At 53.4% G+C, this 19,300-nt stretch overlaps 1 protein-coding gene across 2 annotated transcripts in view; it reads right to left on the bottom strand.

Moving 5' to 3' along the window:
- Positions 1–5,498: 5,498 nt before the first annotated feature.
- SLC39A4 (solute carrier family 39 member 4) overlaps positions 5,499–19,300 on the bottom strand; it is a 132,744-nt gene continuing 118,942 nt past the window's right edge. For both annotated transcript variants that reach the window (XM_069732110.1, XM_069732109.1), the window contains 3 exons: positions 13,000–13,152; positions 7,050–7,237; positions 5,499–6,978 (listed from right to left, as the gene is read on the bottom strand). In XM_069732110.1, the coding sequence (XP_069588211.1) occupies positions 6,850–6,978; positions 7,050–7,237; positions 13,000–13,152 (470 nt within the window). In that variant the 3' untranslated portion in view covers positions 5,499–6,849. The remainder of the gene's footprint in view (positions 6,979–7,049; positions 7,238–12,999; positions 13,153–19,300) is intronic.

A 19,300-nucleotide genomic window follows, 5' to 3' on the forward strand; every position in this document is an offset into this window, starting at 1 on the left:
TCATAGACTGGCGAAGTGGGGAGGTCCTGCGTTGGGGTTCGGCCTGCCATAGCCGTTGCCTGCTGTCCGTCCGGCCTATCCGTTTGCCTCCCTCACCTACGTCCTTGCCCGGACTTCCAGAGGCCTACTGGGCATTTGCAGATGTCTTCGATAAACGAGAAGCAGAGGTCTTGCCCCCGCACAGGCCTTATGATTGTCCCATTGATTTGGTTCCAGGTGCTTCTTTTCCTACAGGACGAATCTACCCTCTGTCCCCTGCTGAGACTCAGGCGATGTCAGAATACGTCACAGACAGTTTGGCCCGGGGATTCATCCAGAGGTCCACATCCCCTGTGGGAGCCGGGTTCTTCTTCGTGAAAAAGAAGGACGGGTCCTTGCGTCCTTGCATTGACTACTGCGGATTAAACGCTATCACGGTAAAGAATAAGTACCCACTGCCTCTTATTCCAGAACTCTTCGATCGGCTCCGGGGAGCCCGGATCTTCACCAAGCTGGACCTGCGAGGGGCTTACAACCTTGTCCGCATCCGGGCTGGTGACGAGTGGAAAACCGCCTTCAACACCCGTGATGGTCACTTCAAGTACCGGGTGATGCCCTTCGGACTGTGCAACGCACCAGCCATTTTCCAGGAGTTCGTGAACGACGTCTTCCGTGACATGCTGTACGTATGTGTAGTGGTATACCTGGATGACATCTTGGTTTTCTCCCCAGACCTACCCACACACAGAAGAGACGTCCGACGAGTTCTCCTTCGATTACGGGAGAACCGCTTGTATGCCAAGTATGAGAAATGCCTCTTCGAGCGGTCTTCTCTGCCGTTCCTTGGATACATTGTCTCTGACTCTGGGCTGGAGATGGATCCTAACAAGGTGTCGGCCATCATGAACTGGCCTCGGCCGGTCGGGATCAAAGCCATCCAGCGGTTCGTAGGATTCGCCAACTACTACCGGCAGTTTATCCAGCACTTCTCGGATCTGGTCAAGCCTCTCACAGCACTCACACGCAAGGGAATACCTGCTAATAGATGGACTCCAGAGGCCGAGTGTTACTTCCAGGCACTCAAACGGGCCTTCTCCTCCGCACCAGCCCTGCACAGGCCCGTCGCTGAGAAGCAGTTCTTTCTGGAGGTGGACGCATCCTCCACAGGTGCCGGGGCCGTCCTCACGCAGAAAGCTGCCTCCGGACGCATGGTCTCTTGCGGCTTCTTTTCGAAGGCCTTTACCCCCTGTGAGCGGAATTACTCCATTGGTGACCGTGAGTTGCTTGCCATCAAGATGGCCTTGGAGGAGTGGCGTTACCTCCTAGAGGGAGCGGTGCACCCGGTGGTGATCTACACCGACCACAAGAACTTGGCCTATCTCCAGTCTGCCCAGAGGCTCAATCCTCGTCAGGCCCGTTGGTCTTTATTCTTTGCTCGGTTTGACTACCGTCTTTATTTTCGTCCCGCAGATAAGAATATCAAGGCTGACGCCCTCTCCCGGTCTTTTCTTACCAACGATCAGGAGGAGGAACCTCGTCCCATCATCGATCCATCCAAGGTGATCATGGTTGCACCGCTTCGACTGTCGCAGGTACCTCCTGGTAAGACGCTGGTGCCCGAACTGAGTCGAGGACGCATCCTTCGCTGGGGACATTCCTCCTTACTAGCCGGCCACGCAGGTCTGACAAAGACTCTACAGTTGATCGGTCGGTACTACTGGTGACCCGGGATGCATCAAGAGGTGTCAGACTACGTCTCAGCCTGTTCTTCCTGTGCCCGCAACAAGACCCGCAAACGGCTTCCCACCGGTCAACTCTTGCCCTTGCCTATACCATCAAAACCATGGCAACACATTGCGATGGACTTCATCACGGATCTCCCTGCATCCTCCGGGAATACTGTCATCTGGGTCGTGGTGGACAGATTTTCCAAGATGAGTCACTTCGTTTCTCTGCCTGGTCTTCCTTCGGCACCCAAGCTGACCGAGTTGTTTGTTCAACATATCCTCCGGTTGCATGGGTTACCCTCCAACATTGTTTCCGATAGGGGAGTACAATTCGTGTCCCGATTCTGGCTGTCTCTCTGCAGGAAACTCGATATTGCCTTGGACTTCTCTTCGGCTTATCATCCACAGTCTAACGGACAGGTGGAACGGGTAAACCAGGTGTTGGCAGGTTTTCTACGACACTTTGTCAACGCACACCACGACAACTGGACGTCCCTACTGCCTTGGGCGGAGTTCTCGTACAATAAGCATGTTGGTGAGTCCTCTCGTAACACTCCATTTTTTATTGTATATGGGCAACACCCGAGGATCCCGACTCCCTTGGACATCGCGACTCCCAATCCTGCAGCAGAGGCCGTGGCTCGCGACTTCGCCAACATCTGGAACAAGACTCGTGAGGCTCTTGTGAAAGCATCCCAGCGCATGAAGGACCATGCCGACAAGAGAAGACTTGATGCCCAGATGTTTCAACCAGGAGACAAGGTATGGTTATCAGCCAAGTACGTCCGCCTTAAGGTGCCCTCCTTCAAGCTCGGACCTCGGTACATCGGACCGTTCGAGGTGTTCCGGAGACTCAACGATGTGTGCTATCGGCTACTACTGCCTCCTTCTCTGCGAATACATAATTCTTTCCACCATTCCCTCCTCAAACCTGTGATCCTCAGCCGCTTCTCCCAGGTCCGGGAGAGCGTCCTCCTCCGATTTCGGCCAATGACGAGTATGAGGTCAGTGCCATCCTGGACGTGAAGAAGAGAGGGCTTGCCACATGGTACCTAGTCGACTGGAAGGAGTTTGGTCCTGAGGAGAGGTCCTGGGAGCCGGAGGGCAACGTCCATGCTCCTCGTCTCCTACGGTGGTTCTTTGCCAGTCGCCGCCCGGGGGGGCCTGGAGGGGGGGTACTGTCACCACCTCGCAGTCCGGGGCGCCTTCTTTCTCTTCCCCGCCTGCTCTTACCTCCTCCGTTCCTGTCCTGAGCCAGCAGGGTCACGCTCCGGTCGTCCGCCGGCGCTCCAGGGTCTGTCCCTGCAGACATGCTGCCCGGGTCCTTGCTCCCATGTCTGCTGCACTTCCTCCTTTCTCTCCCTCTCCTAGGGAGTGCATAGGGGGTGGGCAGGTGAGCTCTCAGGCTTCTTAAAGGGCCAGCCCATTCCTACTCACTGCCCCTCCTCCCGGCCTATCATCTGGAGGTATATAAGGATCTCAGTCACTCCTGGACGCCGCCTGGGCAACTTCTATTATCCTGAAGTTGCTGCTCCAGGTCTTAGCCTGCTAGGCTTATCAGTCCAATTTGCCTGTCTTACTCTATGCTCCTTTTTTCCCTAGGATCTAATCTGGTCTCCACAGCATCCTGAGTCCAGTATCCTGTGTGGTTCCCTGCAGTCTTCTTCCTGCTTCCAAGTTCCACATTCAGCCCTGTTTTGTTTTTTTCCATTTCTTCCTACCTCCTAGGTCGGTTTAACACAGGTGTCTGCCTCATTGGACCCTCTATTGGTGGTCTAGGGGAAATCCCTGTATAGGGGTCACTCCAAGCCTTGGTCTCCTTAGAGGTTTTCTGGTGTTGTGGCCCTGTGGCCTTCCTTTGGGGTGTCTCCCCTAGTGTTTGTATTACTGTACAATAAAGCGTTTGAACCTGCTTTCCTGGTCTGGTTCTCCCTTCCTGGTATCAGTAACCGCTGTATTTGCGGTCCAGTGGGTCCACCCGATAGACACGTCTGTAGGGCGTGACAAAAAGTCATTCTCAGTAAATTAGAATAATTAACAATAATCACCTGTAAAGGCTCCTAAGTGTTTATAAAGGTCCTTAGTCTGTTTCAGTAGCTTCACAATCATGGGGAAGACTGCTGACTTGACAGATGTCCAGAAGGCGTCACTGACACACTCCACAAGAAGGGGAAGCCACAAAAGATCACTGGTAAAGAAGCCGCTGTTCACACAGTGCTGGATCCAAGAATATTAGTGGAGTGGAAGGAAAAAGTGTGGTAGAAAAAGGTGCACAAGCAACCGGGATAACCGCAACCTGGAAAGGATTGTTAAGAAAAGGCCATTGAGTAATGTGGGGGAGATTCACAAGGAGCGGACTGCTGCTGGAGTCATTGCTTCACCACACACAGACGTGTCCAGGACATGGACTACAAGTGTCACATTCCTTGTGTCCGGCCACTCATGACCAATAGACAACGCCAGAAGCGTCTTACCTGGGCCAAGGAGAAGAACCGGACTGTTGTCAGGGGTCCAAGGTCCCAGAGTCTGGAGGAAGAGTGGAGAGGCCACAATCCAAGCTGCTGGAGGTCTAGTGTGAAGTCTCCACAATCAGTGATGGTTTGGGGAGCCATGTCATCTGCTGGTGTAGGTCCACTGGGCTTTATCAAGACCAAAGTCAGCGCAGCCGTCTACCAGGACATTGTAGAGCCCTTCATGCTTCCCTCTGCTGACAAGCTTTATGGAGATGGAAATGTCATTCTCCCGCAGGACTTGGCCCCTGTCCACACTGCGAAAAGTACCAATACCTGGTGTAAAAACAACAGTATCACTGGGCTCGATTGGCAGCAAACTCGCCTGACCTTAACCCCATAGAGAATCTATGGAGTATTGTCAAGAGGAAGATGAGAGACCAAACCCAACAATGCAGACGAGCTGAAGGCTGCTATCAAAGCAACCTGGGCTTCCATAACCCCTCAGCAGCGCCACAGGCTGATCGCCTCCATGCCACGCCGCATTGATGCAGTAATTGATGGAAAAGGAACAAAGACCAAGTATTGAGGGCATTTACTGACCATACATTTCAGTAGGACGACATTTCAGGTTTTAAATTAATTTTTCACGCTTGTGTTATAAAGTATTCTAATTTACTGAGATAATGACTTTTGGGTTTTCATTGGCTGTAAGCCATAATCATCAACATTAACAGAAATAAACAATTGTAATAGATCACTCTGTGTGTAATGACTTTATAGAATAGATGAGGTTCACTTTTTGTATTGAAGAACTGAAATAAATCCACGTTTTCATGATATTCTAATATCAAGTATAAGGTGTAGTTATGTAGTTTAATAGGGGAGGATATATGGGGTTATATAATATAAATATGGGGTCCATCAGATAAATCTGCTCCAGTCTGGGGCAGGGGCTTTGTCTGGAGTGTCGTCATAAGAGGGTGGTCCTGAGGCATCATTTAGACGTCCATCTTTCACAAGTTTTATCTGCCCATTTTAGATCATGGAGATGTTCATATGTACATTTTTTTTTACAAGTCAAGTGTCTACAATTAAAAAAAAAGAAAATAGAGACACTTGTCTGAGTCACAGATCAAACTCATGTACTCAGTCAATAGATCCACGAAAAAATAAACCACGAACAGACAAAATTGGATGAAAATCGGAGCACGCGCACTGATGAAAAACAGCCCATTCTTCTAGTAACCAAAAGCAGATGTCTGCTTCATAGTGTAACCCCAGAAAATGAAGAAAAGACGTAGAGAATCCCAGCACAGAATCAAAGTATTACACTGACAACTACAATTCTCTCTTTATTGAAGGCAGGGGAGCAACCAGTACCAAACTGGGCGCCCCTCCCAGTGTAACTCAGTAACACTGCTTGATCCACCTCTTACCACTCTTGTAACTTATAAAATAAAAATAAAATGTTGTACAAAAGACCATAAAGGTGGCCTACTCTACTCAAGAAGACCATGGCTGGAGGGACCTCAACAAGAAGACTTCAGCAAAAAGTCTGAAGACCATAGCTGGAGATACCTAAAAAAGAATGAATATAGTGCCTTGAGGTATCTCAAAAAGAGGACTGAAGACCATAGCTGGAGCAACATTAATAGGAAGACTGAACACTATGGCTGGTGTGACCTTAAGGGAGTGCCGGCGCCAGAGCAGGGTTTTAACCTGCGAGACTCGGACGTATTTCTCGCAAGTGGGAAGGAGCCCTAAGTCTGAAGACCATGTCTAAAATGAAAACAAGAAGACTGAAGATCGTGGCTGGAGGGACCTCAAAAAGAAGACCGAAGAAGTCTGCTGGAAGGACCTCACAAAGGAAGACTGAAGACCACAGAAAGAGGAACATCAAAAGGAAGACTGAAGACCATTGCTACAGGGACCTTAAAGAAAACCAAAGATAATGCCTTTTTGGACCTCAAAAAGAAGACTGAATACCTCTGCTGAAAGCATCTCAACTGACTAAAGACCACTGCTGGAGGGACCTCAATAAGAAAACTGAAGACCACAGCTGGAGGGACATCAATAAGAAGATTAAAGACCATGGCTGGAGGGATTTAAACAAGAAGACTGAAGACCACGACTGGAGGGACTTTAACAAAAAGACTTGTTCCAAATGGGAAACCACCATTGGAAGGACCTAAACAAGATGACTGATACCTGACAGAATACCATGCCTGGAGAGACCAGTGACCCACCAACACAGCAATACATCACAGCTGGTTGTCACAGGACAATTCCATTGAAAACCAAGAAATATGCATCCATAACTCTTTAGCTGCCATCTCTTCTGTCATTACTTCTTAGCTCTCAGTTGCACAACAGTCTCTGAAGCCCGAATAATAAACCACCCATGTTATATCTTTATGCCTTTCCACTTATATCAATTGCACCTAAGGATTTTTGGATTTTAGCAGAAAACTTGTAGAAGAAACTGTAGATTTTCCACTCCTGATGGTGCAGTACGAGGAGCCACTCTTTTACTCTCATCTGTTGCCACAATGATAGTTATAGTAGCCAAATAAGGGTGTCCTGTCACTTAGAGGATGATATGATGCATCTTCCCGGGGTATCTGAGGACAATTACAGATCTCTGGAGGGGAGACATGATGATTAGATCAGTGGCAGGGTCATGACAAGCTTCACACGGTGATGTCCTCCTCATAGATGGACAGGAGGAGAAGGATGGTCCAGCCAATTAGGAGACCCAAGTTGTGGAGGATGAAGATCAGCCAGGGTTTGTTGTCCTTCACATTCATTATAGCTGGGAGCTGGGAGAGAAGAAGAATGTGAGTGAAGGACGATGCTGGTCCACAGAAGTCTCGCAGTAAGCGCTCCTTACCATGTCCACCAGAGCCACATAGAGAAATAGTCCAGTCGCCACGGTGAATATCCAGTGCTGAATAGCTTCCTCTGCAGCGATGGAGAGTGCGATATACAAACCAATAAATGACGTCAATGCGCTGCCAAAATTAAGCAGTAGAGCCAGGCGGACACTGATGCCTGCGTGGAGGAGGGCCGCAAAGTCACCTGAAGAGACACAGGGTCATAAGCCAAGGCTAAAACTCCAGAGGTTCATCATGGAGGGTGCACAAAAATAATATATAACAACGATGCTGATCACTGCTCTGTGTTAGTACAAATATCATAGGAGTCACCCTATGAGAGGTGGGCCTGGATTTCTCTCTGTCACCCTGTAAGAGGTGGGCTTGTATCTCTCTGTCAACCCACAGGAGGTGGGCCTGTATCTCGGTCATTCTGCAGGAGGAGGGCCTGTATCTCTCTCTGACCCTGCAGGAGGTGGGCCTGTATCTCTCTCTGACCCTGCAGGAGGAGGGCCTGTATCTCTCTCTGTCACCCCGAAGGAGGTTGGCCTGTATCTCGGTCATCCTGCAGGAGGTGGGCCTGTATCTCTCTGTCACCCTGCAGGAGGTGGGCCTGTATCTCTCTCTCACCCTGCAGGAGGTGGGCCTGTATCTCTCTCTGACCCTGCAGGAGGAGGGCCTGTATCTCTCTCTCACCCTGCAGGAGGAGGGCCTGTATCTCTCTCTCACCCTGCAGGAGGAGGACCTGTATCTCTCTCTGACCCTGCAGGAGGTGGGCCTGTATCTCTCTCTGACCATGCAGGAGGTGGGCCTGTATCTCTCTCTGACCCTGCAGGAGGTGGGCCTGTATCTCTCTCACCCTGCAGGAGGTGGGCCTGTATCTCTCTCTGACCCTGCAGGAGGAGGGCCTGTATCTCGGTCATCCTGCAGGAGGTGGGCCTGTATCTCTCTCTGACCCTGCAGGAGGAGGGCCTGTATCTCTCTGACCCTGCAGGAGGAGGGCCTGTATCTCTCTCTGACCATGCAGGAGGTGGGCCTGTATCTCTCTCTGACCCTGCAGGAGGAGGGCCTGTATCTCTCTCTCACCCTGCAGGAGGAGGGCCTGTATCTCTCTCTCACCCTGCAGGAGGAGGGCCTGTATCTCTCTCTCACCCTGCAGGAGGTGGGCCTGTATCTCTCTCTGACCATGCAGGAGGTGGGCCTGTATCTCTCTTTGACCCTGCAGGAGGTGGGCCTGTATCTCTCTCACCCTGCAGGAGGTGGGCCTGTATCTCTCTCTGACCATGCAGGAGGAGGGCCTGTATCTCTCTCTCACCCTGCAGGAGGTGGGCCTGCATCTCTCTCTGACCCTGCAGGAGGAGGGCCTGTATCTCTCTCTGACCCTGCAGGAGGAGGGCCTGTATCTCTCTCTCACCCTGCAGGAGGTGGGCCTGTATCTCTCTCTGACCATGCAGGAGGAGGGCCTGTATCTCTCTCTGTCACCCCGAAGGAGGTTGGCCTGTATCTCGGTCATCCTGCAGGAGGTTGACCTGTATCTCGGTCATCCTGCAGGAGGTGGGCCTGTATCTCGGTCATCCTGCAGGAGGTGGGCCTGTATCTCGGTCATCCTGCAGGAGGTGGGCCTGTATCTCTCTCTGACCCTGCAGGAGGTGGGCCTGTATCTCTCTCTGACCCTGCAGGAGGAGGGCCTGTATCTCTCTCTCACCCTGCAGGAGGTGGGCCTGTATCTCTCTCTGACCATGCAGGAGGTGGGCCTGTATCTCTCTCTCACCCTGCAGGAGGTGGGACTGTATCTCTCTCTGACCATGCAGGAGGTGGGCCTGTATCTCTCTCTGACCCTGCAGGAGGAGGGCCTGTATCTCTCTCTCACCCTGCAGGAGGAGGGCCTGTATCTCTCTCTGACCATGCAGGAGGTGGGCCTGTATCTCTCTCTGACCCTGCAGGAGGAGGGCCTGTATCTCTCTCTCACCCTGCAGGAGGAGGGCCTGTATCTCTCTCTCATCCTGCAGGAGGAGGGCCTGTATCTCTCTCTCACCCTGCAGGAGGTGGGCCTGTATCTCTCTCTGACCATGCAGGAGGTGGGCCTGTATCTCTCTCTGACCCTGCAGGAGGTGGGCCTGTATCTCTCTCACCCTGCAGGAGGTGGGCCTGTATCTCTCTCTGACCATGCAGGAGGAGGGCCTGTATCTCTCTCTCACCCTGCAGGAGGTGGGCCTGTATCTCTCTCTGACCCTGCAGGAGGAGGGCCTGTATCTCTCTCTGACCATGCAGGAGGAGGGCCTGTATCTCTCTCTCACCCTGCAGGAGGAGGGCCTGTATCTCTCTCTGTCACCCCGAAGGAGGTGGGCCTGTATCTCGGTCATCCTGCAGGAGGTGGGCCTGTATCTCGGTCATCCTGCAGGAGGTGGGCCTGTATCTCTCTCTCACCCTGCAGGAGGTGGGCCTGTATCTCTCTCTGACCATGCAGGAGGAGGGCCTGTATCTCTCTCTCACCCTGCAGGAGGAGGGCCTGTATCTCTCTCTGACCCTGCAGGAGGAGGGCCTGTATCTCTCTCTCACCCTGCAGGAGGAGGGCCTGTATCTCTCTCTGACCCTGCAGGACGAGGGCCTGTATCTCTCTCTGACCCTGCAGGACGAGGGCCTGTATCTCTCTCTCACCCTGCAGGAGGTGGGCCTGTATCTCTCTCTGACCATGCAGGAGGAGGGCCTGTATCTCTCTCTCACCCTGCAGGAGGTGGGCCTGTATCTCTCTCTGACCATGCAGGAGGTGGGCCTGTATCTCTCTCTCACCCTGCAGGAGGTGGGCCTGTATCTCTCTCTGACCATGCAGGAGGTGGGCCTGTATCTCTCTCTGACCCTGCAGGAGGAGGGCCTGTATCTCTCTCTCACCCTGCAGGAGGAGGGCCTGTATCTCTCTCTGACCCTGCAGGAGGAGGGCCTGTATCTCTCTCTCACCCTGCAGGAGGAGGGCCTGTATCTCTCTCTCACCCTGCAGGAGGAGGGCCTGTATCTCTCTCTGACCATGCAGGAGGTGGGCCTGTATCTCTCTCTCACCCTGCAGGAGGTGGGCCTGTATCTCTCTCTGACCATGCAGGAGGTGGGCCTGTATCTCTCTCTGACCCTGCAGGAGGAGGGCCTGTATCTCTCTCTCACCCTGCAGGAGGAGGGCCTGTATCTCTCTCTGACCCTGCAGGAGGAGGGCCTGTATCTCTCTCTGACCCTGCAGGAGGAGGGCCTGTATCTCTCTCTCACCCTGCAGGAGGAGGGCCTGTATCTCTCTCTCACCCTGCAGGAGGTGGGCCTGTATCTCTCTCTGACCATGCAGAAGGTGGGCCTGTATCTCTCTCTGACCCTGCAGGAGGTGGGCCTGTATCTCTCTCACCCTGCAGGAGGAGGGCCTGTATCTCTCTCTGACCATGCAGGAGGAGGGCCTGTATCTCTCTCTGACCCTGCAGGAGGAGGGCCTGTATCTCTCTCTCACCCTGCAGGAGGTGGGCCTGTATCTCTCTCTGACCCTGCAGGAGGAGGGCCTGTATCTCTCTCTCACCCTGCAGGAGGTGGGCCTGTATCTCTCTCTGACCATGCAGGAGGAGGGCCTGTATCTCTCTCTGTCACCCCGAAGGAGGTTGGCCTGTATCTCGGTCATCCTGCAGGAGGTTGGCCTGTATCTCGGTCATCCTGCAGGAGGTGGGCCTGTATCTCGGTCATCCTGCAGGAGGTGGGCCTGTATCTCGGTCATCCTGCAGGAGGTGGGCCTGTATCTCTCTCTGACCCTGCAGGAGGTGGGCCTGTATCTCTCTCTGACCCTGCAGGAGGAGGGCCTGTATCTCTCTCTGACCCTGAAGGAGAAGGGCCTGTATCTCTCTCTCACCCTGCAGGAGGTGGGCCTGTATCTCTCTCTGTCACCCCGAAGGAGGTGGGCCTGTATCTCTCTCTGTCACCCCGAAGGAGGTTGGCCTGTATCTCGGTCATCCTGCAGGAGGTTGGCCTGTATCTCGGTCATCCTGCAGGAGGTGGGCCTGTATCTCGGTCATCCTGCAGGAGGTGGGCCTGTATCTCGGTCATCCTGCAGGAGGTGGGCCTGTATCTCGGTCATCCTGCAGGAGGTGGGCCTGTATCTCGGTCATCCTGCAGGAGGTGGGCCTGTATCTCGGTCATCCTGCAGGAGGTGGGCCTGTATCTCGGTCATCCTGCAGGAGGTGGGCCTGTATCTCGGTCATCCTGCAGGAGGTGGGCCTGTATCTCGGTCATCCTGCAGGAGGTGGGCCTGTATCTCGGTCATTCTGCAGGAGGTGGGCCTGTATCTCTCTCTGACCCTGCAGGAGGTGGGCCTGTATCTCTCTGTCACTGCAGTAGATGGGCCTGTATTTCTCTGTTTCCCTGCAGGAGGTGGGCCTGTATTTCTCTGTCACCCTGTAAGAGGTGGGCTTGTATCTCTCTCTCACCCCGAAGGAGGTGGGCCTGTATCTCTCTCTGTCACCCCGAAGGAGGTTGGCCTGTATCTCGGTCATCCTGCAGGAGGTTGGCCTGTATCTCGGTCATCCTGCAGGAGGTGGGCCTGTATCTCGGTCATCCTGCAGGAGGTGGGCCTGTATCTCGGTCATCCTGCAGGAGGTGGGCCTGTATCTCGGTCATCCTGCAGGAGGTGGGCCTGTATCTCGGTCATCCTGCAGGAGGTGGGCCTGTATCTCGGTCATCCTGCAGGAGGTGGGCCTGTATCTCGGTCATCCTGCAGGAGGTGGGCCTGTATCTCGGTCATCCTGCAGGAGGTGGGCCTGTATCTCGGTCATCCTGCAGGAGGTGGGCCTGTATCTCGGTCATTCTGCAGGAGGTGGGCCTGTATCTCTCTCTGACCCTGCAGGAGGTGGGCCTGTATCTCTCTGTCACTGCAGTAGATGGGCCTGTATTTCTCTGTTTCCCTGCAGGAGGTGGGCCTGTATTTCTCTGTCACCCTGTAAGAGGTGGGCTTGTATCTCTCTCTCACCCCGAAGGAGGTGGGTCTGTATCTCCGTCATTCTGCAGGAGGGGAATCTGTATCTCTCTCTGTCACCCTGCAGGAGAGAGGCACGTTTTTCTCACTGTCACCCTAAAGAACATGGGCCTGTATCTCTTGGCTATTCTGCAGGAGGTGGGCCTGTATCTCTCTGTCACCCTGCAGAAGGTGGGCCGTTATCTATCTGTCACCCTGCAGGAGCAGGAGGTGGGCCTTTATCTATCTGTCACATTGCAGTAGGTGGGCCTGTATCTCTGTAACCCTCCAGGAGCATGATGTGGACCTGTATCTCTCTCTGTCATCCTGCAGGAGGTGGGCCTGTATCTCTCTGTTTCCCTGCAGGAGATGGGCCTGTATCGTGCTCTATCACCCTGCAGTAGCAGGAGGTGGGCCTGTATCTTTCTGTCTCCCTGCAGGAGGTGGGCCTGTATCTCTCTGTTTCCCTGCAGGAGATGGGCCTGTATCGTGCTCTATCACCCTGCAGGAGCAGGAGGAGGGCCTGTATCTTTCTGTCTCCCTGCAGGAGGTGGGCCTGTATCTCTCTGTTTCCCTGCAGGAGATGGGCCTGTATCGTGCTCTATCACCCTGCAGGAGCAGGAGGTGGGCCTGTATCTCTCTGTCACCCTTTGCGAGATGGACCTGTATTTCTTGGTCACCCTGCAGGAGGTGGGCCAGAATTTCTGTCACCCTGTGGGAGGGGAGTCTGTATCTTTCTGTCACCCTGCCAGAAGTGGGCCTGTATCTTTCTCTGTCATCATGCAGGAGTTTGGCCTGAATCCCTTTGGGAGGTGGGCCTGTGCCTGTATTTCTTTGTCACCCTGCAGGAGATGGGCCAGAATCTCTGTCATCCTATGGGAGGTGGGCCTGTATATTGTCACCCTACAGGAGCAGGAGGTGGGCCTGTATATTGTCACCCTGCAGGAGCAGGAGTTGGGCCTGTATTTGTCTATCACCCTTTGGGATGTGGAGCTCACCCAGCTCATGTGGCAGTTCATGGCAAAGAACAGCGAGACTTGTGGCTAGACCAGTCTTCCAGGATGTTGAGAAGGCAGCTCCCATGGCCAAACCATCAGCAAAGTTATGGATAGCATCACCTATGGTGATCATATACGGGATCATCCGCAGCTCTGCAAGGAACAGTTCAAGATGAATTTAGAAGAGGTAGAGGTAAAACGAGATGGAAACACGACATGATGAGAATAGACATGAGTTCGAGAGAACAAAATGTGAGTTCAACGTGACTGGACAAGAGATGAGTTGGATGTGATGGGACAGGACACGAGGTGAACATGATGGGGCCGGATGTGATGGGACAGGACCTGAGCCGGATGTGATGGGACAGGACACGAGCTGAACATGATGGGGCTGGATGTGATGGGACAGGACACAAGCTGAACATGATGGGGCTGGATGTGATGGGACAGGACACGAGCTGAACATGATGGGGCTGGATGTGATGGGACAGGACCTGAGCCGGATGTGATGGGACAGGACACGAGCTGAACATGATGGAGCCGGATGTGATGCGACAGGACACGAGCTGAACATGATGGGGATGGATGTGATGGGACAGGACACGAGCTGAACATGATGGGGCTGGATGTGATGGGACAGGACCTGAGCCGGATGTGATGGGACAGGACACGAGCTGAACATGATGTGCCGGATGTGATGGGACAGGACACGAGCTGAACATGATGGGGCCGGATGTGATGGGACAGGACACGAGCTGAACATGATGGGGCTGGATATGATGGGACAGGACACGAGCTGAACATGATGGGGCCGGATGTGATGGGACAGGACACGAGCTGAACATGATGGGGCTGGATGTGATGGGACAGGACACGAGCTGAACATGATTGGCCGGATGTGATGGGACAGGACACGAGCTGAACATGATGGGGCTGGATGTGACGGGACAGGACACGAGCTGAACATGATGGGGCTGGATGTGACGGGACAGGACACGAGCTGAACATGATGGGGCCGGATGTGATGGGACAGGACACGAGCTGAACATGATGGGGCTGGATATGATGGGACAGGGCACGAGCTGAACATGATGTGCCGGATGTGATGGGACAGGACACGAGCTGAACATGATGGGCCGGATGTGATGGGACAGGACACGAGCTGAACATGATTGGCCGGATGTGATGGGACAGGACACGAGCTGAACATGATGGGGCTGGATGTGACGGGACAGGACACGAGCTGAACATGATGGGGCTGGATGTGACGGGACAGGACACGAGCTGAACATGATGGGCCGGATGTGATGGGACAGGGCACGAGCTGAACATGATGTGCCGGATGTGATGGGACAGGACACGAGCTGAACATGATGGGGCTGGATGTGATGGGACAGGACCTGAGCTGGATGTGATGGGACAGGACACGAGCTGAACATGATGTGCCGGATGTGATGGGACAGGACACGAGCTGAACATGATGGGGCCGGATGTGATGGGACAGGACACGAGCTGAACATGATGGGGCTGGATATGATGGGACAGGACACGAGCTGAACATGATGTGCCGGATGTGATGGGACAGGACACGAGCTGAACATGATGGGGCCGGATGTGATGGGACAGGACACGAGCTGAACATGATGGGGCCGGATGTGATGGGACAGGACACGAGCTGAACATGATGGGGCCGGATGTGATGGGACAGGACACGAGCTGAACATGATGGGGCTGGATGTGATGGGACAGGACACGAGCTGAACATGATTGGCCGGATGTGATGGGACAGGACACGAGCTGAACATGATGGGGCCGGATGTGATGGGACAGGACACGAGCTGAACATGATGGGGCTGGATGTGACGGGACAGGACACGAGCTGAACATGATGGGCCGGATGTGATGGGACAGGACACGAGCTGAACATGATGGGCCGGATGTGATGGGACAGGACACGAGCTGAACATGATGGGCCGGATGTGATGGGACAGGACACGAGCTGAACATGATGGGCCGGATGTGATGGGACAGGACACGAGCTGAACATGATGGGCCGGATGTGATGGGACAGGACACGAGCTGAACATGATGGGGCCGGATGTGATGGGACAGGACACGAGCTGAACATGATGGGGCTGGATGTGATGGGACAGGACACGAGCTGAACATGATGGGCCGGATGTGATGGGACAGGACACGAGCTGAACATGATGGGGCTGGATGTGATGGGACAGGACACGAGCTGAACATGATGGGCCGGATGTGATGGGACAGGACACGAGCTGAACATGATGGGCCGGATGTGATGGGACAGGACACGAGCTGAACATGATGGGGCTGGATGTGATGGGACAGGACACGAGCTGAACATGATGGGGCTGGATGTGATGGGACAGGACACGAGCTGAACATGATGGGGCCGGATGTGATGGGACAGGACACGAGCTGAACATGATGGGGCTGGATGTGAACTGAAGTGATGGAACCAGACATAACCCAGTTGTGATAGGACAGGACCTGAGCCGGATGTGATGGGACAGGACACGAGCTGAACATGATGGGGCCGGATGTGATGGGACAGGACCTGAGCCGGATGTGATGGGAATAAACATGAGAAATATGTTGGGACAAGGAGTGAGCCCGATGAGATGGGACTGGTGCTAGATGTCATGGGACCAGACATTAGCCTGATATGATGGAAAAGGGCATGAGCTGGAAAAGATGGGAGAGAACATGATCCCAGGGGCGGAGATCTCGCATGTACAGCTGGTGCGGCTGCACGGGGCCCAGAGGTGGAGGAGAGCCCCTGCAGGGTGGCTAATACAGGGCAATCTGGCCTGTTTATCCGGCCCTGAGGCTCTGAGGGTCCCTTGGCCAGCTTGCCCTGGTGAGCGGAGGGCAGGGAGCGATCACAGCAGCACCACTGCCTACAGGCAAAAATGGCAGAGGATCGGAGCTGCAGGGATCCTTCTTGCTATCTGCCTGCGATTCATGTCTGATGTCAGCATTCAGCGTGCATCTGTGTCAGACGGAAAGCTGCCGGTGACAAAGATGATTGTGTGTGCACAGCTGCGGGGGAACGCGCGGAGAAGTGAGCAGTGCTGTGTGTCTGCCTGTCTGCATAGGTGTGTGTCTGTGTGTGTTCTGCCGCTGCCGAGGAACAAGCAGAGAGGTGGAGAGGGCAATGATGGAGGTGGTGGAAAGGGCAATGATGGGGGTGGTGGAAAGGGCAATGATGGGGGTGGTGGAAAGGGCAATGATGGGGGTGGTGTGGGAGAAGGCAATAATGGAAGTGGTGGAGAGGGTAATGATGGAAGTGGTGGAGAGGGCAATGATTGGGGTGGTGGAGAGGGCAATGATGGGGGTGGTGGAGAGGGCAATGATGGGGGTGGTGGAGAGGGCAATGATGGGGGTGGTGTGGGAGAAGGCAATAATGGAAGTGGTGGAGAGGGTAACGATGGAAGTGGTGGAGAGGGCAATGATGGGGGTGGTGGAGAGGGCAATGATAGGGGTGGTGGAGAGGGCAATAATGGAAGTGGTGGAGAGAGCAATGATTGAGGTGGGATAGAGAGAGGGCAATGATGGGGGAGACAGAGAGAGGGCAATGGGGGGGTGGAGAAGGAAATCATGGAGGTGATGGAGAGGGCAGTCATTGGGGTGGGGGGACAATGAGGGATGTGGGGGATTGGGATGGGAGGAAGGGGGTCTTATAATGGACTTACGAACAGGGGGGAGGTGGAGTAAGACATTATACATGGATGTAAAATGAATTGGGTGGGGGAGGAGGGTGCTGACCCCTGAGAGCGTCCACCCCATCTCACCATTCATTGTGATGCTATCGAACACTTACCATTTATTGGGGAATGGGAGCGGAGGGGTAAGGTGCATAGGACCCTTTATAATGAACTGAAAGGTGGGAGAAGACTGTCAGGGACTTGTCATGAATTGGGAGGAGGCTCAGTACCTGATCGCGTCTTCTCCCACCCCCAAATTCATTATGATGCTATCAAGTACTTATAATGAATTGGGGGGGGGCACCGGACAGGACTAAGGCCATGTGCACACGTTCAGGATTTGCAGGACAAAATTCTGCTGCATGTCCTAATGTGTTGGCAGGAAGAAAGTTGCGCAAAATACATTTTTTCCACATTTTTGCCATGCCTTGGTTGCACTTTTTTTTTCGCATTAGTACGGCAGAAATACGCTGCAAGAATTGACATTATGCAGATTTTAATGTGCTGCAAATCTCCAAGGAAATAATAAGCAGCGCGTGCACGAGACGTCGGGGATCTCGGTCCCCTCGCTTGTACTGTAACCTTGTGTATATTCCGTGTAATTGGGAGCCACAGACTGAATCATTTATATTATTGGGAGGCAGAGATTATAGGTATTGGGGGCACAGCGCTGATTGTCACACACAGGGGGTACGGAAAGTGTTCAGGTCCCTTTACATTTTTCACTCTGTTTCATTGCAGCCATTTGGAAAATTCAGAAAAGTTCATTTTTTCATTAATGTTCACTCTGCACCACATCTTGACTGAAAAAAAAACAAATGTAGAAATTTTTGCAAATTTAATAAAAGAAACACTGATATATCACATGCTCTTAAGTCTTCAGCCCCTTTGCTCACTCATATGTAAGTCCCATGCTGTCCATTTCCCTGTGATCCTCCGTGAGATGGTTCTCCTCCTTCATTGGAGTCCAGCTGTGTGTAATTAACCTGATAGGACATGATTTGGAGCGGCGCACACCTGTCTATATAAGAGCTCACCGCTCACAGTGCACGTCAGACCCAAGGAGAATTGGCCCGGGCCATGGGGTACTCGGTACCAGGTCCGGTACAAAGGGGATGTCACAGTGGCGGCGACCCGGTCCGTGGCCCTAGGCGCCCATGTTAAAGGGAAGGACTTGATGCCACCTGTGGTATTCGGTCAGGGGTGACCGACACTGCTTAAAGGGGTCCACTGGAGTGATGTTATGGCAGCTGGGATGGTGTGGCTTCCCACAGGTGAAGCTGGGTCCACAGGGCTCCTGGTGTAATAGATGAAGATGATGATAGGTGGTGTAGAAAGATGCGGAGGACACAGGGTTGCAGTCTCTTTACCTCTTTACTTGGTTCAAGGCAGCCACAGTCCAGGGTACCGGATCACGGATGCTGGCGTGGTCAGGTGAGGTTGGAAGCCTTCCTTCTAGTGCTGTGGTATTGTAGTCCCTTGCTGCCTTAGGCCTCACACAAGGTCCTCATGTTTTCTCTGTGTCCCCCTTTAGGTAGGACACTACCCGTACGACAGGTAACTCGAGCGTTTTTATAGGATCTCTATGACGACCCGGGCTCTATTTGCTACTGTTCCTCGGGTGTTAATTGTGGACAGGTAACTGGCAATCAGCTGTCCACCAGTTTCTGCCGTGGGGCATGAAGTTACTTCCACAACCTCGGTCTTCTGGCTACCGGTATCTGTGCTCAGCATGGAGGAAGCTCAATCGCAGCTTCTCTCTCCAGCTCTTCATTCTCCTGTGCTCCTTCTCCCTCTCAGTCTCCTACAGACCGCTCTGCTTTCTTTTGCCTTCCCAGGAGCCGCAGAATCACTTGTCTCCACGGCCTCAGCTTTCCTTCCTCACTCCTCGCTCTTCTCTCACCAACTGTCTCTCTCCAACTGCCTAGCAACTGACTCCTCCTCCCGACCAGAGAGAGCAGCTCCCCTGAACTCGGGTGTAGAGCTCCCCCTTCTGGCCTGGAGTCAGAACAGTGTTGTATGTGCTGAATACTTGTCAAAGGGATCCTCCCTCGCTTCCAAGTGTGACATCACTCTCCCCATAATGAAAGCAATGCCACTGTTACAACCAGGAACCTGGGGTGTTACAGAATCATGAGGTCAAAGCAACTGGCCAAGGAGCTCAGAGACACAATTGTGGCAAGGCTCAGATCTGGCCAAGGTTACAGCAGAATTTCTGCAGTACTCAAGGTTACTAAGAGCACAGTGGCCTCCATAATCCTTAAATGGAAGAAGTTGGGACCAACAGAAGTCTTCCTAGACCTGGCCGTCCAGCCAAATTGGCCAATCGTGGGAGAAGAGCCTTGGTGAGAGGTAAAGAAGAACCCCAAGATCACTGTGGCTGAGCTCCAGGGACGCAGTAGGGAGATGGGAGAATGTTCCACAAAGTCACCTATCACTGCAGCCTCCACCAGTCGGGCCTTTATGGCAGAGTGGCTGACGGAAGCCTCTCCTCAATGCAAGACATATGAAAGCTGCATAGAGTTTGCTAAAAAACACATGAAGGACTCCGACTATGAGAAATAAGA

The sequence above is a fragment of the Ranitomeya imitator genome, chromosome 6 (assembly GCF_032444005.1).
Source record: "Ranitomeya imitator isolate aRanImi1 chromosome 6, aRanImi1.pri, whole genome shotgun sequence".
Lineage (NCBI taxonomy): Eukaryota > Metazoa > Chordata > Amphibia > Anura > Dendrobatidae > Ranitomeya > Ranitomeya imitator.